Below are 27,438 nucleotides of genomic sequence, written 5' to 3' on the forward strand. Positions count from 1 at the left end.
CAACAATTCTAGCCTAGAGATGTAGTCTTAAGAAAAGCCTTTATCACTGCCTGCAGAGAATGCTCCAAAAAGATTACTCACATATGGGAAGGTCCATATAAGATCAGCAGAGTAAGCAGTAAAGGTAGCTACAGCCTCGCCGTCATGAACGACAAAGAGATCGAAAAATAGTGGAACACCTACAATATAAGGAAGTACCCTGCGTGACCTCCCGCTACATTAAAGCTCGAAGACTCAAGTAGCTCAACGGGCACCACCTCGTAAGCCGATGACTATCTGTTATTATGCAGTTCCTACCTTATGTTGTGATGCAGGCCACATAGGTCAAATGATTGAAGAAAGCCAATGTTAACAGCTAAGTGGTCACGTGGACTAGTCTGCTTTTGTAAGTAAAGAGTTCGGCTGCCGACCCTACGACTAACAACTTTGCAGAAGTTCTACACTAACACCTGCGACTGCATAAGCTATGTGGGCCTATCTGCTTATAGAAAAGCAGCAAGCCTACCGATGGTCTAAAGGTCAAAGGTTGGCTGTAAACAAAAGAAGCAAAGATGAAGAAAAGCAAAGGATGCAAGTTTATTAAATTTTCTATCAAAATTGATAAACAAATAGCAAAGGCTGAAGAAGTTCAAGCAAAGCAAAAAGTAACAAGGAAAATAAAGAAAATCCTAAAGGCTACCTAGAAAACTACTTTTCTGCAGTTTGGACATCCCACAACTACTCGGTCCCCACACCTTCAGCAGTCACAACGCTTTCAGCAGCGGCATCATCCAGCACTTCACCTCTGGCTAGTCCAGCCTAGGAACTAACTTATCTGACTACTTCACCAATGGAAACCTCAAAAGTAAAGGTAAGTAAGTTTTCCGAAGAAATAGAGAAGGTCTTAGAGTCTTTCCCAGCAAACTTAAAGTCAAACGGCTTACCAAAGAGATGATCTACATAACCAAGCTTGTAGAAATCGGCATGACTCTGAACAAGCGAAGCTTCGAGCCCAGCCTCGAGCCTAGCCTCGAGCCCTTCAACTGCTCGTTCTCCTCGAGCAGACCAACATAGACGTGCTGCAGTTCATCCACTTCATTTTTTAGATTTTCATTGATCTTCAGTGCAAGCCTATCGACGACCTTCTTGAAGTGGATCATTTGATTATAAGCAGCAATCAATTCTTCATCTTTTGCGTAATCAGCAGAACGAAGCTCAGAAACGGCACGCTCAAGATCTTGAATTTGAGGTATGTAACATCCAACCTAGTCTTCATTTCCATACTTAACTTGGATCGCGTCAAGCCTAGTCTTCAAGTCAACAATATCCTAGCAAGTGGTCTCAAGCTGCAGAAAAGTGAGGGGCAGAGATATTGAACCTCTTCAAAGGAATAAGCTTCAGCTGCCATAGTTTTTGCCACTTCCTTGGCAGCCTCAGTAACCTTATGATCAATGAGTATAAACTCGGCTACTAGAATCATCATTTTTCTGCATCATGGTAAGCAGAGCAGTTCTCATATACTAGGTTATATGCTTCGCAAAGGAACTTAGGCAAACAACCCCTCTAACACCATCAACAAGTTTGGCACACGCGTTCATATCTTCAAGTAGATCGGGCTTAAAAAATGCATAGATCTCAGCAGACTCTCCAGAAACAGGCTTGGTGGATTTCTCACAACTACTCATGCGAGCAGTCTCTTCTTTCTCAGTAGGCGAATTAGTCCCAAAAGCAAGAGGAGTGGGCCTTGGTGCCACTTGAGCAGCAAAGTCCACTTTATCACTCTTAATAGTAGCAAGTTTCCCCAAAGGTGAACCAAACTTAGCTCCTAACGAACATCTTGGTACAGACTTCAGTACTGGGGGCATGACAAAACCTGTACACTGAGCAATCCTGTCAGCAATCGTACTAGCCATTTTCGGCATGTCAGGCACCACAAGCTCAGATTTAACAGCCTCATTTTTCTTCATATCAAAATAAGTCAAGTCAATCATAAGCCTCTCGGCAGCAGGCGGACCTTCACGAGCAATGGAGAAAGTTTTCGATTTTTTCTCAATTGGCATCTCTTGAGCATACTGGAAAGATCTCTTCTTTCCACATTCATTCATAGTACATTCCACGACACGATCGGATGAGCCAATGCATCCGCTTTAATCCTTTTTATCTCCTTTCTCTGGAGCAACCCACATTTCTCCCAACAAAAAGGATTAAGCAGCCAACACCATTTACTGTACTCAGCAGGGGAGCTCAACCCATGCTGGCTTTTCCCTCATTTTTTCTCTCGAACCAGCAAGCATGATCTTTGCATGCCCATCATTCCAGCAGCCCATGAGGCCTGTGACCTCATCATTTATCTCAATCGCCGACCTGGCCCACGTCAGGTCCAAGAGCCCAAAGGACATGAGCCATGCGGCTTGCCTAACACTGCGCCTCAACGCCTCAATCCGTGGCCCCACCCACACAGCTACCCTTGGCTCTAGCCAAGTCGAGCAGGCCAAGTAGTGGTCTCTGCCCCAACACTCCTCAGCCCATGTTGAGGCAACTTTTAGCCTTTGCTAGCTGACGTGTCGCACCACCTCGACAGCTGCTCCGCGACAGCACTATCCAAGAAAAAGACAAGGAAATTAAATTTTTCTTACCTCAGTGCAGTGTAAAGAAGATGAAGAAAGCAACAAAAGACGGTCTTTTGTACGGGCAAGTGTAAAAGATTGCTAGGGGAGGGGGAACAAATATCCTCTAGCTTTCTCTCTCTTGTAGGGTAGAATAAATTGCTCTTTAAAGTTGATTTAATCATATACTAAAGGTAGACTTAAATAGACTTTAGAAGTGATTTATTTCCCTTTCTTAGAATGATCTAATTTCCAATTAATGTGGAAATCTACATCAAAATATGAAACAATCTTACGTTTCCTAAAGCAAGGGAAGATCTCTACACCTGCTGCCCTTTCTTGCGAGCAGCCCAACAGGTGTAGAGGTATTTATGGAGCAAAAAATAATCAAGAAAATTATGGAGGCGACAAGTGAACTTTTGGGTGAAAAAGACAAAATTATCTTCAAGACACACCGAGATTCCCACACACATGCAATGGACAATAACAGCTTAATCAAGGAAAAGTCAAAGGTGATCAAAATGATATTTATTCAAAACTCTCTCATCACTCCTCATCAAATCTTCACTCAAAATGTAACTCCCAATTATCCTATTTAAATTAGGATTGATTACCAGGTTAATTGCAAGATATTAACCTCAAAAAACTACCATAAGTGGCCGGTCCCTATTCTCCAAATAGGGCTGGCCACACCCCTATATATAGTCTCATTTCTCCACCAAAAAACTAAGTTCATTCTCTCCCTAAAATTTCCTAAACACTTTCTCTCTCAAATTGTAACTTTGGCATTGGAGAATCTTCGGCCAAAGCACCCACCCCACCCAAATTCATTGTGGGCACTTGAGGCTCTTGACCTTGATCTTATGTATTATTGTTTTGCAGGTGTATTTTCGTCAAATGAGAAGAACGCGGAAATTTGCATCCACAATTATGGTTAGGAATTTTTACTAAACTTTTATTTTCTCAAAATATGCTTCTAAAGGTTTGCCTCATCTTCACTAATTTTCTAGCCATTCACTCGCTCTAAATTTTGTAAGGGCTTATCGGCCCTTCCTTGTATTCCCAATTAATTTTATAATAAAATCTAAATTTCCTTCATAGTTGAGTAGAATTATGGTCAATTAGCAAATGTCTTCCATAATTTTAATGTCCTTAGTAGTGGGGTCATTTCATCGTCAATTCATAAAGTAGGATAATACCAAAGATGCTAGTTAGCATCTAGCACTTAGCGATACTTTGACCTTCTCCACTAATTTGGTAGCTGCTATTCACTAGCTCTATATTATATTGATTGTGTCCTTAGACAAGACATGGAAAGAATAGTAGCAATCCAGAATGTCACTGCAGTTTAAATAATCGAAATGAACAAATTTTGTGACATACTTTTGGGTTTTGGCATCTCTAATAATTGTGGTCGTGAAAAACAATCACGATAAAAATCGAATTTGTTGGGGTTGGATTTGGGAGAGGGAGGAAAAGAAAAACAAGGAAACACACAAATGTGTTGTCTTTCAAAAGAATCTGTGATAACAAGTTAGCAGGTTAAACGATACAAAAAGAGAGCAATTAATCAAGTTGTGGAGTATTTTGGAGAAACTTTACAAGATAAATTATAACTTATATTGAATGGTTATACTTCTAATTGTACTGAGGTTTTTAATAATTAAACTAAACACATGTCGAGCTATGCATGTGGTTAAGTGTGATTAGCAGTAAGCTGATAGCCGTCTCTAAAATCTTTGACAAAATGAGCATTCATTAGCTGTGAAGGTGCGAGAAAGTGGTTTCTTCTAGTGAATTTAAGTTGGTCAATTTATGAAATTAGTTTAATAGTACGTCCCCTACACTTTATGGATCTTAAGTTTAAATCGCCATTAAAAAAAACAAATAGTATCTTAGTGGATAGCATGAAGCTACGTAAGATTCTTGGGCTAGAATCTGCCTTGGAAATATGTCTCCTTTCTCCCTCTGGGCTCACTGTTTGGTAGATTGGGAGCTTCCGGGTCTTTTCTTACAAGAGTAATTTGCTAAGTGTTTCAGTGCCGTTTGATTGAAATCAAAGGAGTGATACAGTAAAGAAAGGGTATAGTACAAGTGGGTCGAAAGTGATCTGCTACAATACATGAAGCGATTCAAATAACGTGAATGATGGTATTAGTATCGCATACCGCCGCCATACTGACAACGTACATAAATGTATTGAAACTGAATATCGGGATCATATCAACATTCAGATTCGAGTGGATATGGACACTTTAGCCACCCACCGAGACGGAGACCAAGTAGCAAGCTAACTCCATAGAATTCGGCAGATGGTAGAATTTCAACATGAAGTATACCCAATCAGTACGAGGAGTAAGTCGGTAGTTCTCTTAGGAGCTTGTTCCATCGCCCACTGATTAATCATATGGATCTGTTCATTTGCTAAGAAAATCGAAGGACCGTAGCAAAGTTCGCAAGTTTTGATTGAGAAATTCTTCTGTACTAGCCTTCATACATGTGCTCACGTGCATATAAAAGATATTTTTTGAATCACGGCGCGCTATACTCAACTTATACATTTTAAATATATTTATATGCGTGAATTGGTTCAATTTTTTTTATTTCACTGTTTTCTTTTTTATCACCGGCGCTATGCGCATGGATGGTTTGCTATAGGACCCCAAACTGAAAATGGGATCCAGGATCCCAAACCAAAATTTTTTGGGACCGAATTTGAAGACCAATCTCGAACCGAAATTTCGGTATTCCCAATTTTTAGGATTACCGAAATGTTTTTGGTATTTTGAGATGGATCGGGATTGTGTTTTGGGTCTTGGGCTATTGGGCATAAATTTGAGATTTTTGGGTTGTGGCCTAACATTTGGGCCTTTGGCTTAAAATTTTGTTGCCCAATTTCATATCAATTGAAATTTAGGTTTTTTTACCAATTACCAATTTGAAATTTCTTACCAATTGAAATATCAAAACATTCTTACCAAGTCAAATTGACATTCCAAAGTTCCAAACTATTTAATTTCATACTTTTATTTCTAATATAGTCTACTCTCAAATTACTTAAATTTAACATTCAACATGCATGCAACCAAAATAAATATACATATGTATTTTCGGTTTCGTTCGGGATTCCCATACCATTGAATATGTAATCCCGATTCTCGTACCAAAAAGTTCAGGATCAGTTCAGTATGGATCCCAAAATTTTCGGTACTATTGGTTTGAGAATTTTTGGGTATGGGATCGAGATTTTTTTGGTTTGGTTTGGGATTTTCGGAAAAAAAAAATTCAGCCATAGCTACGGGCCTCTTAAAATGTCTTGAACGTGTTTAAAAATAGAGAAAATGGTATTTAATAAACAACTGTTTGTGTGATAATTCGATACAACACTTGCAACTTTACATAAGAAGTCATAGCTCTTATAAATTCAAAGAGTTGTACAATTGGACTAAATAAATAATATTAAAACATGCTAGAAGAAACTCGTGGATATTCCACATAATGGTGAGATACTAATTATAAAAAAATAAAAACTTAAAAAAAAATTTGTTATGACTAAAATTACCAAATTATCCCTGCATTATTTTTATTTATTATTTTTGGTTGCTTTTGAACTTTTTTTGTTTGGAGGGCATTTCTTGTGACAACCCGTCCTGAAATATATTTTATTGATGGTGAAATGACTAAAGTGCCCTTGAACGTTTTGTGGTGTTGTGGGGTTTAAGCTTAGGATTTTGACCCATTTCTTTTATTCCTAAGTGTTTGGAACTTAAGTTATTTTCTTGTTTTTTGTTGTGGGCCAATCCGGACTACACATACACCCACACACGTTGACTCTCTCTCTCTCTCTCTCTCTCTCTCTCTCTCCTACTCTCTCAACTTCCATCTATTTTTCCGTACAACAGCATGTACCACTTCGAACCTAGTTCACTAATCGCGGATCGAGGCTTTGAAGGTTGGTTTTGTGTTCCTTGCCAGCTCCAGAGTTCATTCATGTTCCTAGTTCGACGTGAAGACCTTGTTTTCCCAAGAACCAGAGAACCCAATTTTGGAGCACTGTTCATTCGATCGTGATCGTGGACCTTCCAGTGAGTTTTAAGACCCTAGGAAGCTTTAGAACATCTTCATGAAGCTCGGGGAAGAAATTTGAAGTGATTTGGACGCCGAGAAGCCCTGTTTTGGTAAGTTGCAGAGGTGGCCGGATTATCGTGTCTTTTCCAGTGAAATCTTGTGGATTTTAAGACCTAAAAGTGGTAAATTTTTGTTCATCTCATCCTAAGCTTCATTTTGGTATATAATTCATGAATTTTGGTTGAGAATCGAAGAAGATATGAAGTTTTAAAGATTTGTCCAGTTTCCGGTGATAACAGCGGCACTGTCGCCGGACTCCGGCAAACTAAGGAAGAAGGACAAGAATATTTTGTCAAAATTGACGTAATATTCTAATGCCGTCAAGTAATTATAACGATATATGCTGATTTTTAACGGAATACTCCCTAACGCCGTTAGGGAATCCGTTTGGTGTGCCAGGCACATGCCTGCGCGTGAGCAACGCGTCTGCTCGTGCCTTGGCCGGCGTGTGGGTGCTCAAAATTTTTTTCTAAAAATATGGGGGTGTTCCTGAGGTTGAGTAGATCTCGGTGGTATATTTAAATACCCCATTTGAGCAATGTGTGAGAAGTTATTACCTAGTTTTGTGTATGTGCTTTAAATAATGTTTATATAGTTGTTTTGCATATAGGTGAGACCTATCTTGAGGACGAGCGCAGTCAAGCAAGGCTCGGAGGCTACGACCCTTCCACATATTAATGAGTGGGCTTTTCTTTTTCAGTATATGCCTATATACTTGGTATTTTTCCCAGAAAATGCATTTAAATGAAATTATGTTTTGAATTGCTATGCCTATTGATTTATACTTAGAATATGAATTAGTATAGTATGCATAAATATGATTAAACATTGTGGACGCTCAGGTAAGTACCAGGTAAGTTGTATACTGTTTATGTGTGATTTGATGATGATGTGAGATGTGTTGAGAATTTATAAACCTACACCCCGGTGTTAGTGCTCCCGCCAGTGGCCAGGGCACAGACCTTCACGTGATGTTCACCTCCTGCACCATACGCTCACCTTGGATCCAAGTTAGGTGCACAATCCTGTCGTATAGACCATTATAGGTGGTTCTGACTCGTAGGTGACTCTCGATTATTCGCACAGTCTTCATGTGATCATAACACTAGAGCGTATTTATTTATTTACACCTAGTCCTATCTTACAGACCAATTTAGATGGTTCCGACTTGTGTACAGGCATACTTGTTGAGTTATAGATTCAGCCGTACATGTTACTTTAAGTGGATCCGGCTGATATGCTATTTAACCTAAGCTATTGATTCTGTTATTTTGAGATATTTGGCATGGCATATTTAAGAATATCATTTTCTGAGTATGGTTTTGAGATATATATATGCATTTTAATTTCTGGGAAATTATATAGGTTTTACGACGAGAGGTTAGAACTTTTGATAAATGAAATGGTTTTGAAAAGCTTTGTTTTTGGCCACTCACACTTTCTGTTTTGCGCCCCTCCATGTTCTAGTTAGGAGTGCTTGTCGGTGGCTTAAGAGGAATTCACGGCAGCTTTGATAGATTATCACCAATGTAGAATTATCTTTGGTGTTGTATAATTAGTATTCGTCCTGCTGGACTACACTTAGGCTACTTATGCTCTAATTGTGAACTCACACTTATTGTCGCACTTGCACCTTACCTTATCTAGTGCTCTAGTTAGTTGGTTTTTATTTATTCGCATTTCCTTATCTTTAATGCTTCCGCACTATGCTCATAGCTACGTCATCATCACGTGACGGCCAGCATGCCTCGATCTAGGTCGGGGTGTGTCAGTTTGGTATCAGAGCCTAGGTTTGGCAGTCTTGATATCTTGTGAATACTCTAATTGTTTTGGTGTCTTCTATCAGAATTATGCCGCCTCATAGAGAGCCACGTCCTTCAGTTTTCCTTGATATTGCTTATTTAGGGGAAGTTATAGCTAATGCTATTCAGTCTTCGCTTCGTCCTCCCCAAATGACTCATCTGGAGATTGTATATAATTTGAAGTTGAATCATTTCTTGGGTAATGAAGGGTTTAAAGAAGTAGAGAAATGGATTAATCATCTTGAGAAGACTTTCCGTTTAATGCATAGACAGGGAAATCTTCCGGAGAATAGGTGGGTTGAGATGACTACCTGGTTTTTAGGTGAGCAACCTGCATCCTGGTGGAGATAAGAGTCGTATCAGTTGTCACCAGAGGAAGTTGCTGATTGGGAAGTTTTTAAGCAGTTATTTCATAAGAGATTCATTCCTCCAGAGTATATAGATCGCAAGAAATAAGAGTTTACAAATTTGAAGCAAGGGAAGATGACTACTAATGAGTACTACATGAGGTTTACTAATTTATCTCGCTATCACCCGGAGGTTGCTGCTAATCCGGTTAAGATGGTTCGTCGTTTTAGATTGAGTATTAAAAAGAAGTGGCGTTCTATGGCGACCACAGCTTCTTGTGCTACTTACCAAGAGTTTTATGAGGTTCTAATGCGAATTAAAGATTCAGAGAATATGCCTAGCGATAGTGATGAGGTAGAAAATGATGAAAATCAGAAGAAAGATAATAAAGGTAAAGGTCAATCATCTTTGGGACCTCACAAGTCTCAAAGTTTTAAGAGAGATGGAACTAGTTGCAGTTCTTCTAGCGGAGGTATGAGTTCCACTGGTCAAATGAGAGGTGGTAGATTTTCTGGGGGTACTCGTTTTCAAAGGCAAAGAGATTCTGGTAGCACAAGTGCACTTTTATGTCGTAGGTGCAATAATCGGCACTTTGGAGAGTGTAGGTGAGGCAGTAGTGGATGCTATACTTGTGGTCAAATGGGACATAGGGCTATGCATTGTCCTTAGAATCAGCAGAGGCCCCAACAGCCTTCCTTACCACCACCAGTGTCGATTCAGCCTATTTCAGGAGCTAGCAGTTGTGGTCAAGCGGGTCATGGAGGTACTTATCATTACCAGGGCGATGTAGCTGATTATTCTGCAAGACAGTATCAGTATCCACATGACCCGTATCAGCAGAGTGGTTATCCTTAGTATCCTGGAGGTAATATGCCATATCCGTTGTATTCAGCTGGTGGATCACAGTGGTATCCTGGAGGACAATCCCAGCACGTGAAGGTTGCTTCTAGTAGTGCGGGATCTTCAAGGTAGCCTGGTCAGCCGAGTCAGGGGCTAGGTGTGCAAGGACGAAGTAATCAAGCTAGCAGAGGTCGAGGAGGTCGACAGCAGACCCAGGGACATATTCAACACATGACATTGTAGGATGCTCAGAATAATCCTGATTTGATCATGGGTACGTTGAATATTCTTGGTCATTTTGCTAGAGTATTAATTGATTGCGGTGCTACGCATTCTGTTATTTCTCATACGTTTGCTCAGTTGACACAACCTCATCCTACACCTCTTGGCTATGATTTAGAGTTTACGATGCCTAGAGGGGAGAGATGTTATGTTAGTTGTGTATATCCAGGATGTCCCATGTTAGTGGAAGATGTAGTTATGCTAGCTAATCTCATCCCGTTAGATATTGTGGATTTTGATGTGATTTTGGGCACATATTGGTTGTATTACAATCGTGCCAATATAGATTGCTATGAGAAAGCAGTTACTTTTCATCGTCCTGGATTGCCTGAGGTTATTTTTGTGGGCGAGCATAATGGGGTGTGGCATGGTGTTATTTCTACCATAAGAGCTAAAAAGTTGTTAGAGAAAAGTTGTCAGGGGTATTTGGCTCATGTAGTGTTGAATGATAAGGTTCCTAGCAATGTGGAGAATGTTCGAGTGATCAGGCATTTCCCTAATGTGTTCCCTGATGATTTACCTGGATTGCCGTCAGACCAAGATATGGAGTTCACTATTGATTTGCTTCAAGGTACAGATCTTATATCTTTAACTCCTTATCTAATGGCTCCTTCTGAATTGAGGGAATTGAAGATTCAATTGCAGGAATTAGTTGATAAGGGTTTTATTCAGCCTAGTACTTCACCTTGGGGAGCTCCGGTGTTATTTGTGAGGAAGAAAAATGGGACTTTGAGGCTATGTATTGATTATAGGCAATTGAATAGGGTAACAATTAAAAACCGTTATCCATTGCCTCGTATAGACGATTTATTTGATCAGTTTCGAGGTGCCTGTGTGTTTTCTAAGATTGATTTGAGGTCTGGTTACTATCAATTGAAGATTAAAAGTGAAGATGTTCCTGAAACAGCTACTAGGACTCGATATGGTCATTATGAGCTTCTTGTGATGCCATTTGGATTAACTAATGCACCTGCAACTTTTATGGATTTGATGAATCGAGTATTCTAACAATATCTAGACAGGTTTGTTATTGTTTTCATTGACGATATTCTGGTATACTCTAAGTCTAAATCAGAGCATGTTCGACGTCTTACTTTGGTGTTGAAGAAATTAAGGGAACATCAGTTGTACGCAAAATTTAGCAAATGCCAATTCTGGATGGATTAAGTGGCATTTTTGGGACATGTCATATCAACTCAAGGTATTCAGGTGGATTCTCAGAAAGTGGCAGCTGTTGAGAATTGGGAGCAACCACTAACCATCACCGAGGTACGAAGTTTTCTTGGTTTAGCAGGTTATTATCGACGGTTTGTTAAAGATTTTTCAGTTATTGCATTACCACTAACGAGGTTAACCAGGAAGGATGTTAAGTTTGAGTGGGATGATAATTGTGAGCAGAGTTTTCAGTAGTTGAAATATTGTCTCACTCATGCACAATTTTGAGATCTACAGTGATGCTTCCTTGAATGGCCTAGGTTGTGTGTTGATGTAGCATAGTAGGGTGATTGCTTATACGTCGCGATAGTTGAAGCCTCATGAGATGAATTATCCTACTCATGATTTTGAGTTAGCAACATTCGTTTTTGCTTTGAAGATTTGGAGACATTATCTTTATGGCAAAAAATGTAAGATCTTTACCGATCATAAAAGTCTTCAGTATCTTTTTACTCAGAAGGATTTTAATCTTCGGCAACGAAGGTGGATTGAATTGCTCAGTGATTATGATTGCACAATTAAGTATCACCCTGGTCTTGCAAATGTAGTGGTGGATGCACTTAGTAGGAAGCCTCAAGGGAGAATTAATGCTTTATACGCTTGTCATGTTCCTCTTCTAGCGGATTTGAGGTCCACTAGAGTGAAGTTAGGAGTGGAAGATCGAGGGGAAGCCTTACTTGCTAATTTTCAAGTCAGGCCAATATTAATTGATCGAGTGCTCGAAGCTCAGATGAATGATGAGGACCCAGTGACGATTTTGGATTGGAAAGATAAGGTTCTGAGGAATAAGATCGTGCGCTTTGTGAAAGTTTTATGGAGGAATCACTCGGTGGAGGAAGCCACCTGGGAGACAGAAGAACGTATGAAAGAGTTATATCCGCGCTTATTTTATGGTTATTAGCGGTTGTTCATTGTTGTATGGAAATTTCGGGGATAAAATTTTCTTAAGGAGGGTAAGTTGTGACAACCCGTCCCTAAATATATTTTATTAATGGTGAAATGACTAAAGTGCCCTTGAATGTTTTGTGGTGTTGTGGGGTCTAAGCTTAGGATTTGGACCCAATTCTTTTATTCATAAGTGTTTGGAACTTAAGTTATTATCTTGTTTTTGGTTGAGGACTAATTCGGACCACATATACACCCACACACGTTGACTCTTTCTCTCTCTCCTTCTTTCTCGGCTTCCATCCATTTTTCCGTACAACCGTACAGACCACTTCGAACTTAGCTCACTAATTGCGGATTGAGGCTTTGAAGGTTGGTTTTGTGTTCTTTGCCAGCTCCAGAGTTCATTCATGTTCCTAGTTCAACGTGAAGACCTCGTTTTCTCGAGAACCAGATAACCTAGTTTTGGAGCACTGTTCATTCGATCATGATTGTGGACCTTCCAGTTATTTTTAAGACCCTAGGAAGCTTTAGAACATCTTCACAAAGCTCGGGGAAGAAATTTGAAGTGATTTGGATGTCGGGAATCCCTGTTTTGGTGAGTTGCAGAAGTGGCCGGATTATCGTGTCTTTTCCGGCGAAATCCCGTGGATTTTAGGACCTAAAAGTGGTAAGGTTTTGTTCATCTCATCCTAAGCTTCATTTTGGTATATAATTCATGAATTTTGGTTGAGAATTGAAGAAGATATGAAGTTTTAAAGATTTTTCCATTTTCCGGTGATAGCAACGACACCGGCGAACCAAGGAAGAAGGAACAAAATATTCCGTCAAAGTTGACAGAATATTCTAACGCCGTTAGGTAATTATAACGGTATATGCTGATTTTTAACCAAATATTCCCTAACGCCGTTAGGGAATCTGTTTGGTGTGCCAGGCACGTGCCTACGCGTGGGTAGCGCATTTAGCCGTGCCTTGGCTGGCGTGTAGGTGCTCGGAAAATTTTTCTAAAAATATGGGGGTGTTCATAAGGTTGAGTAGGTCTCAATGGTATATTTAAATACCCCATTTGAGCAATGTGTGAGAAGTTATTACCTAGTTTTGTGTATGTGCTTTAAATAACGTTTATATAGTTGTTTCGCATATAAGTGAGACCTATTCTGAGGACGAGCGTAGTCAAGTAAGGCTCGGGGTTTACGACCCTTCCACATATCAGTGAGTGGGCTTTTGGTTTTCAGTATATACCTATATACTTGGTATTTTTCCTAGAAAATGCATTTAAATGAAATTATGTTTTGAATTGCTATGCCTATCGATTTATACTTAGAATATGAATTAGTATAGTATGCATAAATATGATTTGACATTGTGGACGCTCAGGTAAGTTGTATACTGTTTATGTGTGATTTGATGATGATGTGAGATGTGTTGAGAATTTATAAACATGCACCCTAGTGTTAGTGCTCTCGCTCGTGGCTAGGGCACAGGCCTTCACGTGATGTTCACCTCCCGCACCATACGCTCACCATGGATCCAAGTTAGGTGCACAATCCTGTCGTACAGACCACTATAGGTGGTTCCGACTTGTAGGTGACCCGCCACGTGATCGTAGCACTAGAGTGTATTTATTTATTTACACTCAATCCTGTCATATAAACCACATTAGGTGGTTCCAACTTGTGTGCAGGCATACTTGTTGAGTTATAGATTCAGCCGTACATGCCATTTTAGGTGGATCGAGCTGAGATGTTATTTCACCTGAGCTACTAATTTTGTTATTTTGAGATATTTGGCCTGGCATATTTATGAATATCATTTTCTGAGCATGGTTTTGAGATATGTATATATATATATATATATATATGCATTCTATTTTCTAGGAAATTATACAGGTTTTAGGGCGAGGGGTTACAAGGAATTCATGGCAGCTTTGACAGATTATCACCAATGTAGGATTATCTTTGGTGTTGTATAATTAGTATTCGTCCTGCTGGACTGCACTTAGACTACTTATGCTCTGATTATGAACTCACACTTAATGTCGCACTTGCACCTTACCTTATCTAGTGCTCTAGTTAGTTGGTTTTTATTTATCCGTATTTCCTTATCTTTATTGCTTTCGCACTATGCTCATGGTTACATCACCCTCACGTGACGGCAATCATGCCTCGATCTAGGTCGTTGTGTGTCATTTATGTCCCATTATTATTAATTATAAAAAATAAAAACTTAAAAAAAAAATCTTTTTATGACTAAAATTACCAAATTACCTCTGTATTATTTTTTGCTGCTTTTGTACTTTTTTATTTGAAAGGCATTTTTGTCCCATTATTTTTTGGTGAAGCCGTGACCCCAAAAGTTGGCTTCCGCCTTTATATATAGAAGATTTGTTTGGTAACTATGCTCCTTTTTAAACGCGTGCAATTTACATGACGAAAAATTCTCATCGAATTGAGGTCAATGATCAATGCCTCTCAATTTGTCAAATTTTGTAACCGTTTTAATGATTTTTTAATTCAACACCAAAGTTACAATTCGTTACTTATAACACAAAATCAATGCTCTCAGAAGAAAAAATAAATTGAAAAGGGTCTACAACAAGGATAATGTTACGGGATCAAATTTTTTAAATCATATGATGTGGTTGTAGATGATTGGATAATTAATGAAGTGTGATTAAGATGCTTATTTCTTAATGGTGGCGTATCATTTGGTTTAAAAATTTAGTCTCCCTAACATTATCCTTACAACAAATGACCTCGTTTACGAACTAAGAACATTTCTAAATAAGATGTCTAAATGTCAAAATCAGCAATAACAGTAAAAAATAAGACAACAGCAATGCTTTTCAACTGAGAAACTAAATTTGATTTGGCATGACATGGAATAACATATCTCCCCCTTGCTGCCAAATTTGACACCATTTTCAAAAAAATTTAATTAATTATTAAATGCTTTTTAAAAAAAAATTATTGATTTAAAGCGTTACCTTTTTATTTCTTTTCATTACCATGCGATGTTTAAATATTTTTTTTACTTTTTAATTCATTTTCTTTTATTACCAATGCAAAGAAGATAAATATAAATTTTTTATTATATGTTCAAAATTTGACATATCGATCGTAGAGCAAAAATTTAAAAGATGTCAAAATATCACATAAAGCTATCACATTCAAACTTTTCTAGTGTGCAACTTACAAATTAAACGATCCTTTTTTATTTGATAAAACGATATTTTGGCAACTGTGCTTGGATCAACAAAGATTTAGTATCGAACTCGTCGTTCAAAAACTCAACCTAAGGCTCTTACTTAAAACTAAAAAAAATGGCTTTTCGAACTAAAATGCCCCTCGATTAGGTCGTTGATAACTTCATATCACCCAACCAACGCATCTCTAATTCAATCACATCGCCAAAACATTAGAAAAGCGCTACACTTGCCTGTACTCCACAATGGCACGAGTGGTAGGCCCATCCACTACCAACATTCATCTTCTTTGGGTGGGAAAAGACTGACAGCACTAGAGAATGCGTCCATTCTACGACAATTCATGACATCCAACCAAAAAATAAACCCAGACATAAGACTTCCAAGCGAAAACAACAGCGGAACTTCGAGAGAATTGTTTTTAAGTAACCCCGAGAGAGTCGATACGCCGTACTCGCTCTGAACCGTTAAATATAGACAATGTGATGGGTTAAATAAGCATAACTCAATCATAGTAAACCGTAATCAGCTGATAAACGATAGCTGATCACAGTTGACTGATTGATCAAAAAATAAGAATGATGATGCCGAAAATTGACATAAACCTGCTGTTATTCAAATCCAAAAAGTAAATTTACTCACATAAATCCAACATATAATTCCTTGAGTTTGCATTACATATTCCAAAACTAAACAACACTATTAAACATCAGACACTTGAGTAAATCGCCAAGATATCCCTCAGAAGCAAGCATCCAAGAGGCAACAACAGCAGAGTGCTGCTAAACTGCACAGTACATAAACAAACCATGTCAAAGATCGTACGCAAATGTTGCTGATCAGGCTTTAACTTCAAGGAAAAGGAAAACGAAACAATACGAAAAGGGACCGGTTATGTTCGAACTCCAATAAGTATCCCATTCAAAACCAACATGTAAATTAAGCATCACTATCTTCAGGCATAAAAACACTGCAATTTCTTAAGACTGTTACACAACAAAAATTACTCGAATATTATTAAAAAGAAATCAAAACAAACAAACAAAAGCGGAGAAATATTTGACCACCAAACAATCGTCAATTTCTTCAGCCATAAAAATAGACCTTCTTAGATTGTTTTATTCAACAAAACACTAGTAAAATTCTATAAAAAAAAAACAAAAAAAAAGAGCAAAACCTTCATAGATATTTAGGCAACAATCAATAATAAATAAAATAAGAGGAAACCAAATAAAAAGTGGAGATTAAGAACAGAAAACTCTGCAATCAAACAAAATATAATCTAGACAAAGAATTTAGAGAGAGAGAGAGAGAGAGAGAGAGAGAGAGAGAGAGAGAGAGAGAGAGAGGAGTGAGGGGGCTTACCATCCTTGAAGGCAACCGTCACTTTCTTTCCTAGGAGGGGGCTGCTGAGCATACTGGGGAGCATAGCCCTGCTGTGGTGGGTACCCCTGTGGAGGGTAACCCTGTTGAGGTGGATACCCCTGCTCAGGGTAACCCTGTGGAGGGTAAGCATCCTTTGGAGGATACCCTGTCCAACGATAAATAATTTGAGTACTAAATTCAAAGAACCAAAACAAAACAGACCAAAATTGACCCAAAAGGTAAAATAGACATGATTCATACCTTGTGGAGGAGGAACACCAACTGGAGCTTGCTGCTGATTGTAGTAACTCATCTTCTACAACAAAAACAAAAAAGACTGGATATTTTTAGGACTCGGGAGCAATTTGAGAACTGGGTTTGGATCGAATATTGAAAGAGTTGAGAGATTTGGAGGATTTTATAAGATCTGTGAAAGTCGGCTGAAGATTTTGAGGACCGGAACCTGTGTCGAAGTTTCGCTTGGAGTCCAAAAAGCAGAAGGAAAGGAAACCGATTATTTAGAGGAGGTTGTGATGTGTGCCGCGGTTTTCACACGGAGTATTAAAGTTAAACAACCCACAAAAAGAGGAGAGAAAGAAAAAGTTTGTTGGCCCATAAAATGGGTGGGCTTATCTAATGAGGGCAATATCTTTACCTCCAAATCGAATAAAAATCATCCAACGCAATAAAAGAAAAATGTTATTTACTCGATTAAGAAAGAAAATTAGTTTCTTGTGTAGTCTTATTCTTTATTCTTTATTCTTGTTTAGTTGGCTAAGTAAAGGATAATTTTCTTTGCTTGGGAAAAAAAGGATGGAATAAAATAGTCAAATTAAAGAGCATTCAGCAAATATTGTATGTACCGTCAAACTTCGCTTGCTGATCTTAAATTTAATTTAACAAATTTATTGTTTGACACAAAAACAAAAACAAAAAAAACAAAAAAAAAAACAAACAAACATCGCATGTACAGTTAAGGTCAAATTGTAAAATTCGTCTTCGATCTTCCCTCTTTGAACTTGTTTATCGTAACAATAACAAAAATAGCTGAAACACATAAAGGATTAAGACAGCTAAGTGTGTTGTCTCTCTTTTGATAAAGAGTGTTACACCAAGTGACAGTGACACGATTTCAATGAAAAAGTAGACCCATTTTGACAAGAGTGTTTGTATTCACAGGAGATTCTTTTGTAATTCATTTGATTAAGATAACAAGTTTTTATTTTTTTGTTTTGTTTTGGAAAAAGTTTGATGGTAGCAAAATTACAATCAAAACTCCCTCAACTTTTATTAAACAATAAGCCCAAAATTACAAGCAAACCAAGGGCTTTATTCAATTTTTCTTTGTTTTTTACCCCTCCTACCGCCCTTCTACTATCTCTTCTTTCTCCAATATACCCCACTTGTATTTTCAGCCCAAAAAGTGAAACCTAAAAACGAAATAATTATCCAACACGATCTTTAGATTTCAATGTTATATAGAGAGAGAGATAAAGAGATCCTTTCTACTCAAGTTGCTCAAAAAATCATCCTACTTTCAAGTTAGAGTAGAGTCAGAAAAGAACAGATCCTTTCCATTCAGGTTGCTCAAAAATAATGAACTGCACAAAACTATGAATTTTACAACATCGTAACCTTTCCAGCTACCCTCTAGAGCCCAGACTAAAAGCAGCCTTTTCTTGCGTGTACCATGCCCATGTTGACTTCGCAAAGGGCATGTTGTTAGCCGTTTGTTTACTACAACCAAAGGAGCCACCGGTTGAGCGGCTGATCAGAAACTTTTCTATTGTTTCAGGGGGCGACGCTGATTCTTTCTACGTTTGAGGAGCACCATCTGTGATACTCAGGAGAAGAAGCAAGTTCTTGCAAGGCTTTTGTTGTTGTCTCTCTGGAGAACAAGGACTGTATGTACTTATATACCAAATTATGCAATACATGAAAATTAAGCCGTAAATTTCTTTTTTTTCTCCTTTCGGATGTGGTGTGGAAAGTAGAAGGAAATAACCATGTAAATTTCTTTCGGATGTGGTGTGGAAACTATGCAATACATCAAAATCACTTTTTAGATAACGAGACATATATATAATCACCACTATTGAAATTTTGATAGTAAACTTGAAGTGTAGACTTATCTAACGTACCTGAAAAATCACAGTAGCACCCAGAATTTTGATGGACCAATTAACAAACTGAGATGTCATTATCTCGATAGATCCATCTTCTGCCAGGAACAATTTGTGGACTGCCCAGATGCCCAACCATGCTCCAGCCAGAAAAACAAAAGCCAGAAGAAATATAGCCAGCTGCAAATTATGAGAGAATTTCCTAAATCATTAGAGAATGAAGAATGTGTAGTAGTCTACTTGTAAATTATTTCCACCCAAAAAAGGACAAGCATTAGTCCCAACATATAAAACGTAAAATCTATATATAATAACTCGCCTACAGAATAATGGTGTGATTTCAAGTGTATCTTGAGAATAAATCATAATTGACCAAGGCTAGAACAAGAATAAGTATTATCAGTTGGTTTGCATAAAAAACCGACAGTGTGCATCAATTAGTAGTTAGCACACACCTGAATAAAACTAAAATCCAAGATGGTAAGGGAAATGGAGTAGTGCAGAATTATAAGCACATCTTGCCTGAAAGAGAATACAGAGTACATCAAAACCCAAAAGAAAAAGATGAAATGAAAAATTGTTTACCAGTTCATATTGTTAGTGTTTGTGTGTGTAGTTTTAGTATGTGTTTCAATGGAGGTTGTCTTCAAAGATAGAAAGAGTTTCCGAGAGAGAAGAAGCTGCAAAATGTCTCTTCAAATTTCATTTTTTCATATCCTGCATAAAACAATCTAACCGTTTATGAGGAAGGGAAGAGAGATCCTTCACTCTTCAACATACAATGCAATCTTAGCCATTCATTGGTATCATCCTATGAGATGATGCCACTTGGCTTATTCTATTACTTAGGCTAGATACAAGATTGAAATGCCATGTGGACTATGATCCAAAGGCTCACATTCAAACTGAAACAACACATAGAAATATGATTCTTGCTGCCAAGCTTCAGCTAAAGGATTATACACCAACACTCCCTTCTAATCCTTTGGCTGATTTAACTCCAAGTAGCTCCCTTAGATACACAAATCGATCTTTAGGTAAGGCCTTAGTAAGTATATCTGCAATCTGCTCCTCTGTCCTGCAGTACACTAACTCAATCTCTTTGGCTTGAATTGCTTCTCGGATGAAGTGGAACTTCCTGTTGATGTGTCTTGTCTTTTGATGAAAGACTGGATTCTTTGCCATAGCAATGGCTGATGTATTATCACACAAGATCTGAGTTCCTTCCACTTGTTCTTCTCCAAAGTCTTCTAGAACAAATCTCAGCCACTTTGCTTGTGATGTAGCCTCTGCTGCACTGACATATTCTGCTTCTGCAGTAGACAGTGCCACAGTGTTTTGTTTGATTGAAGCCCATGAGAACATACCCGATCCTAGTGTGAATGCATACCCTGAAGTACTTCTCATATCATCCTCACTTCCAGCCCAATCACTATCACAGTAGCCGATTAGGGTAGTAGTTTTTCCCCTTTCAAAGACAATACCAAAATCGATTGTTCCCTGGATGTATCTTAGTACCCTCTTAGCTGTTCCCATATGTTTCTTAGTGGGATTATGCATAAATCTTGCCAACATACTTGCTGCAAACATCACATCAGGTCTAGTTGCAGTTAAATAGAGCAGACTTCCAACAAGCTGCCTATATTCTCCTTCATCCGCAGGTTCACTTCCATCAACTTTGCTCAACCTCTCATTCATTGCAAGTGGAGTAGCAACTGACTTGCATTCTTTCAGACCAAACTTCTCAATTAGTTTCTGTGCATATTTCTTTTGGTGTATAAAAATGCTGTTCTCAGATTGCAGCACACCCATTCCAAGAAAATGATGTAATAAGCCCAAGTCAGTCATCTCATAGTGTTTCATCATGTCATTTCTGAATTCTTCAAGCATTTGTGGACTGCTACCAGTATATACAATGTCATCTACATATAGAGAGACAATAATGATACCCGAGTCCTTACTTGTCTTAACATACAAAGTTGCTTCACTTGAACTCTTCTCAAACCCTGCATTATTGAAGTATGCATTAATCTCATCATACCAAGCTCTTGGTGCTTGTTTCAAGCCATATAAAGCCTTGTTCAACTTGTACACCTTTGTTTCTTCACTTTCCTTCACAAAACCTTGAGGTTGCTCAACATACACTTCTTCTTTCAGTACCCCATTGAGAAATGCAGACTTTACATCTAATTGATACAAGTTCCATTTCTTCTGTGCAACAAGGGCAATTAAAGTTCTAATTGTATCCAACCTTGCCACAGGGGCAAAGGTTTCATTATAGTCGATTCCGGGCTTTTGTGAATAACCTTTAGCCACCAGCCGAGCTTTATTCTTCTGCACGGTGCCATCCAGATTAAGTTTGGTCTTATAAACCCATCTAACACCAATAACAGGCTTGTCATATGGTCTCTCAACAAGCTGCCATGTGTTGTTCTTCTCAATCATGTCCAATTCAGTTTTCATTGCACTCTTCCATGAATCATCTTTGGCTGCATCCTCATAGTTTTCTGGTTCAATAACACACATGTTGCATTGAGCCATGATTTCATTGATACTTCTCCATTTCTTCGGTGTATCATCATAAGTTGGAGATCTCTCAAGCACATTCTCACTTTGAGAAACATTGTATTCTTCAAACTGAGAATTGTCATCAACTTCACAGATTTCATTAGCATTCTTATGTTCAGTGATAACTGGAAATGTCACTCCAGTATCTATATTGCAGTTCCAATCCCAAGATTTACTCTCATCAAATGTGACATCCCTTGAGAGAACAATCTTCCTTGAAATGGGATCAAACAACCTGTAGCCCTTCTCACTTGAACCATATCCTACAAAGATACACTTGTGACTGTTTTCTTCCAACTTATGTCGGAGATTGGAAGGGATATGCACATAGCACAGTGAGCCAAATATCTTCAAATGAGCTATTCCAGGTTTTCTGCCACTGTAAGCTTCAAATGGGGTTGACTTCTTCAAAGCTTTAGTAGGACACCTATTGATCAAATAGACTGCAGTATTCACTGCTTCTGCCCAAAATGCATATGGAAGGTTTTTTTCATGTAGCATTGACTTTGCCATCTCCACCACAGTCCTATTCTTTCTTTCGGACACTCCATTATGTTGAGGAGTGTAGGCCATAGTCAATTGTCTCTGAATTCCTTGTCCATTACAGTATTTGTCAAATTCTACAGAAAGAAATTCTCCCCCTCGATCACTCCTGAGACATTTAACCTTATATCCACATTGTAACTCAGCCATTGCCTTGAACTTTCTGAAACATTCAAACACATCAGACTTGTTTCTCAAAAAATACACCCATGACATCCTTGTGCAGTCATCTGTAAACAACAAAAAATATTTGTTTCCAGAATGAGACTCTACTTGCATTGGACCATAGAGATCAGTATGAATCAACTCTGGTGGATCTTTAGCTCTCCAAGTTGATTGGGAAGGGAATGAGTCTCTGTGTTGTTTACCCAACATGCAACCTTCACACACACTTTGGGACATTTCTAATTTAGGTAATCCATGCACCAACTCCTGTTCTTCAAGTACCTTGAGACTTCTCTCATTCAAATGACCCAACCTCTTATGCCATATTTGAGAACAATGAGTGATACCTGCCCTTAGTGCATACTGTGTTGCAGGCAACATTGTCAAAGGAAAACATCGATTGTTGGTCATATGTACCCTCACTACTAAATTATCCAGTGACCATCCATCAAAAATATTCACTACATCACCTCCAAACAACAAATAATAACCATTTTCCATCATTTGCCCTACACTTAGAAGATTTTCCTCAAGTCCGGGAACAAGCATTACTTCTTGTATATGTTTTCTTCCCAATTTAGTTTCAATCACCAAAGTTCCCTTTCCTGCCACTTCACAGATTTCTCCAGTTCCCATCTTCACTTTGGATGTCAAACCTCTTTGAACATTGACCAATAATCTCTCATCTCCTGTCATGTGGTTACTACACCCACTATCAATGTACCATGAGTTATTGACTTTCACATCAGTCACTGCATTGCAGGCATAAAACAGTGATCCTGTTTCTCCCATTTGCTTCACATAATTAACTTTCTGCACGCCCCTATTCTCATGACAATCTCTCATAGAATGACCTGGCTTACCACAGCCTGTGCACTTTGGTTTACCTTCATACCAGCACTTCCCATAGTGCAACCTGTCACACCACTTACAATCACCCTGAGCATTGTTTTGCTTCTGGACATAATTAGGCCTATGATCCCAATTCCTTTGAATATTGTTCTGTCTCTGAGGATAATTTGGTTTGTGATCCCAATTCCTTTGAGTATTGCTCTGTCTCTGAGGATAATTTGGTTTGTGATCCCAATTCTTTCCCCTTGATTTCCAACTCTCTTAAGACCTTTGATTCCCAGAAAATCCACCACTTTTGACACCCTTAGATGCTATATTTAAACTTGCAAATGCCCTATCAGTCGAAGACTCAGTATGTAGATCAAGCCTCTGTTCAAATCCTTTCAGAGAAGCTACAACCTCTTGGACCTCAATAATTTCAAGATCTCTAGAATGCTCAATTACAGAACAAATTGCATCATATGTTTTCGGTAGACTAATAAGTAATTTCTGCACAATTCTCTCCCTAGATAGTTCTTCTCCATAACTTTTCATTTGGTTAATGATATCAAACAATCTAGAGAGATACACAGATAATGATTCACTGTCCTTCATACGAGTATATTCAAAATCTCTACGTAAACCTTGCAATTTTACATTTCTTACTTGTTTATCTCCTCGGAATTCACCCTTTAGAGCATCCCAAGCTCCTTTGGATGTCTCTTCATTCACGATTCTGGGAAAAATCTGATCCGATACTGCACCTTGTATCATTCCAAGCGCACGAGCATCCTTCATCAGGATCTCACTGAACGACACTCCATCCGGCGTCTCCTTCTTCGTCTCATCAACCACAGCTTTCTCAGACTTCGGATCTGGTGGTTCAAACCCATTTTCTACCAGCTCCCACAAACCATACAATTTCAGTATAGTTGTCATACGAATCCTCCAAAATTCATAGTTCTCTCCATTGAAGACCGGAGCTCTAAGCTCGACATTTCCGGACCCAGCCATATGAGACTTGGATACACGAAAGCACACTTTCCAGATTCGATTGAAGCTCAAAGATGTAGCTCAATCGCACAGATTTCACGCCCAGATTAGACGATGAAACCTGGCTCTGAGGCCATGTTAGTGTTTGTGTGTGTAGTTTTAGTATGTGTTTCAATGGAGGTTGTCTTCAAAGATAGAAAGAGTTTCCGAGAGAGAAGAAGCTGCAAAATGTCTCTTCAAATTTCATTTTTTCATATCCTGCATAAAACAATCTAACCGTTTATGAGGAAGGGAAGAGAGATCCTTCACTCTTCAACATACAATGCAATCTTAGCCATTCATTGGTATCATCCTATGAGATGATGCCACTTGGCTTATTCTATTACTTAGGCTAGATACAAGATTGAAATGCCATGTGGACTATGATCCAAAGGCTCACATTCAAACTGAAACAACACATAGAAATATGATTCTTGCTGCCAAGCTTCAGCTAAAGGATTATACACCAACACATATTTCATCAAAGCATGCAACTATATGCCGAAGTCAATGCGACGCGAGGAAATTTGTTCCCCCTAATAGAAAGCTGTTTATTGGTTATCACTATATAAGGCTGAGTAAACAAGCTATACTTCAGCAACAATACCAAAATATAAACATTCAAGAAAACAGGAAAACATGAATGATTTGATTTTAAAAAATAAAGGTTTCAAGCCAAACATGACAATCATATGCAATCAAATAATCTGGATGGAAAAAGAGGAAGGCATTTTTCTTTATGGTGAAGATAGCAGGGCAACTAAAAGAATAATTCAAGATAACTTACAGGATTATACATGTCTTCGCTAATTCCAATCTCTGTGAGTAGTGTACGCAATGACCCAGGTAGGTAGCCGAGGAGAAAAGATCCCATACCAACCTGATAAATTGTGAGAATTACATTGATCATTATCATGTAAATGAAAAGTGTAGAAACGTAAATTAACTGAGGTTTGGTACATACCACAGATGAGTACACAAAAATTGCAAGAGAATTCTTCCGACCAGTTGGGAGAAGCTTCATCCCCTGTAAACAACCATAAAAATTAAACCGTCCTACTCAGTTATATTATCTTGGATGGTGTAAGGACTTCATTGGACATTCAGCAATCTTATCAAGAAAAAGGATCACATCAGTACGGCAACTACATTACCTGAAAAAGTACCATCAATATTACAAGGACTACCCCAATTTGCCATTCCACTGCCGTAATAAAATACTAATGACTTGCTCAGGTGGGACGCCAAGCTCATCATGATTATGCCCAATATCAAAAATGTTACGTGATATTTAACAAATTCTGCAAAACAAAGAACACACTCAATGAACTGGTCACCAAATGCAAGGATTAAAGCAAGAGGTAAAATCGTGTGTACATTAGACTCCGGAGTGGTACCTTCTTCAATGGACACCTCCAAGCTCTCTAAGGATGAACCATATGTCCGTACATCTATTAGTTGGTGCTCAAAAGGTGACATGGACCTTGACCAGAGCCCTTGGGAACCTTCTGCCAAGAGCTGTGAGGGCACATCCCTATCCCAAGAGATGTATTTCTGCAACGAAAGAAAAAATAGATCATTCCACACAGAAATAACTTTACAGCAATACAAAACATATTTAAGAGACAATGGTATTATCATATCGCACGATAATGAATTTCTTCTCATTCAGTTAAGTCCTGTATGCATGGTGTCTGACATGCAAGTAGTATTAAAAACTCACATGACCCATAATATTCACGACTCTCCTGTGGACACAAACCTCGAAGGTCGGTATACGAGTGCTTGAATTTGTTCCTGATACCTTCACCTTCACCGTGTTGGCAAACTTCCCAATATTTTTAAGCCTTGAAACTTGAAAGTCCACGGATATGAACTCGTTCACACAGCACCAAAATGCCGGGCTTGGAACCGGGAAATTTTTTTACTGGCACCCCAAGAGATAATTGTAACCTATCCGACTCGGAAATAACTGCAAATGAAAAGCATAAGAAAGGGATGACTCGTTAAAAGTATAAAACTTCTCACACCCACCATCAAATAGGTAATTTCTATCTGCATACAATTCAAAGCCACTAATCTCAGTAGCCTTTTTCTACCTTCACAAGACGTTCCGAAAAAGCTGTGATCTAGTATGCAGGCACATTTTGGTTCCCAAAGGAAAAACCCATTTTAAACAACCAATGTAGCAGTCGTATCAGAAAAATATAATTTGACATAAAAGTAATTGTAGCAATGGTACTTTAACTTTAATTAAATTGGAACAACAATCTTTCAACTGAAAATTCATTATCATTAACCTCTTAAATCATCAAAATGTGTAGTTATGATCTTTTTCGTCAACTTCGTCAGAATTTTGTCAAAATGAGTTATGTTGAAATGACCATTGCTATAATTAGGTTAAAGTTGAAGGAGCATTGTTCTAATTGAGTTAAAGTTGATGGATCATTCTTTCAGTTAGATTAAAATTGAGGGACCAATGGTAATAAATTTTTAATTGAGCGACCATAATTATACGTTATGATGAGTTCAGAGACCAATGGTAATGAATTTTTAGTTGAGAAATCATTGCTCCAAGAAGTTAAAATTAAGTAACCATTGTTAGAATTTAGTCTTGACATAATCAAAGAGAAACCCACTCCAAATCAAAATTTGAAATTTCCCACAATCTTAATTCTTCAGAAAAAAATTAAGAAAAAATTAAGAAACCAGATGAATAATTCTACTCCCATTTACTTCAAAAACCTATACATTATGAGTTTTCGAATCCTTGATCAATTCGTAGCAAAAAGATTAAAATTTTAAACTTTCTTCTTTTCACTCGGTATTCTCAGAAACCCAATACGCCAACATTATAAACAAAAAATCAGTTTTGGGATTCAAATTACTGTTTATCTTAAAAACCCTAGATTTCATTACTTCGTTGAGTTGGATAAGCGCAATAAAACTTGATGGGGAATTGAAAAGAAAGTACCTAAAGAAAGCTCAATGGAGGGTTCGACGGAGGAGGAAAAAGGGAGTGAGAGGAAGAGAAGCCAGGGAATGCAGGCGAAGATCCGAACCGAATGTGCAGAAGCCATTGCTTCTGGTTCTGTGTTTGGCGGGGGCTCCCGAGTTACAGAACTGTCAGAAAGAGGGGGATAGGCGCGCGTAGAAAATACGGTACGATAGCAAGGGGATTTTTGCTATTTTGAGAAGAAGTCTCTAGGTCGTGTGTTGATAATGTATTACGGTGACATTGATAGTGCAGTGTATCGACATTATTATATTGTCCAAAAGATGGAATATGTCTTCAATATGGGAAATGTGCAAACCATGGCCCGACCCAGCACAGGTGACCATTTTTGTTTTCGGAGTTGCTACTGGCACTCAAAATAAAAAAATATGGATATATGTTTGGGTACAAACAAACACAGTGGCTTGTTGAGTAATTTGCTTATTAGTATTTGTAGGCTTCACTCTTTGGCGTTCGAAGAGGCTTAAGAAATTCCTAAATTTGTTGTTTGTAAGGCATGCCATCG

At 38.3% G+C, this 27,438-nt stretch overlaps 2 protein-coding genes and 1 pseudogene across 2 annotated transcripts; 1 reads left to right on the forward strand and 2 right to left on the reverse strand.

Moving 5' to 3' along the window:
• The first annotated feature begins 10,111 nt into the window (after nt 1-10,111).
• On the forward strand, nt 10,112-12,101 carry LOC139191312 (uncharacterized). The gene is made up of 4 exons (XM_070811953.1): nt 10,112-10,693; nt 10,832-10,984; nt 11,195-11,254; nt 11,580-12,101. The coding sequence occupies exons 1-4, from the start codon at nt 10,112-10,114 to the stop codon at nt 12,099-12,101; spliced, it is 1,317 nt and encodes a 438-aa protein (XP_070668054.1).
• A 3,783-nt stretch (nt 12,102-15,884) lies between these two features.
• LOC103407171 (cysteine-rich and transmembrane domain-containing protein WIH2) lies at nt 15,885-17,328 on the reverse strand. Its single transcript, XM_008346125.4, has 3 exons — nt 16,917-17,328; nt 16,656-16,821; nt 15,885-16,077 (listed from the first exon to the last, which is right to left on the reverse strand). Exons 1-3 carry the CDS (start codon nt 16,966-16,968, stop codon nt 16,032-16,034), a joined length of 264 nt encoding a protein of 87 aa, XP_008344347.1. The 5' UTR covers nt 16,969-17,328; the 3' UTR covers nt 15,885-16,031.
• An 877-nt stretch (nt 17,329-18,205) lies between these two features.
• On the reverse strand, nt 18,206-26,997 carry LOC108170114 (uncharacterized; annotated as a pseudogene).
• Nucleotides 26,998-27,438: the final 441 nt, after the last annotated feature.

The sequence above is a fragment of the Malus domestica genome, chromosome 02 (genome assembly GCF_042453785.1).
Source record: "Malus domestica chromosome 02, GDT2T_hap1".
NCBI lineage: Eukaryota > Viridiplantae > Streptophyta > Magnoliopsida > Rosales > Rosaceae > Malus > Malus domestica.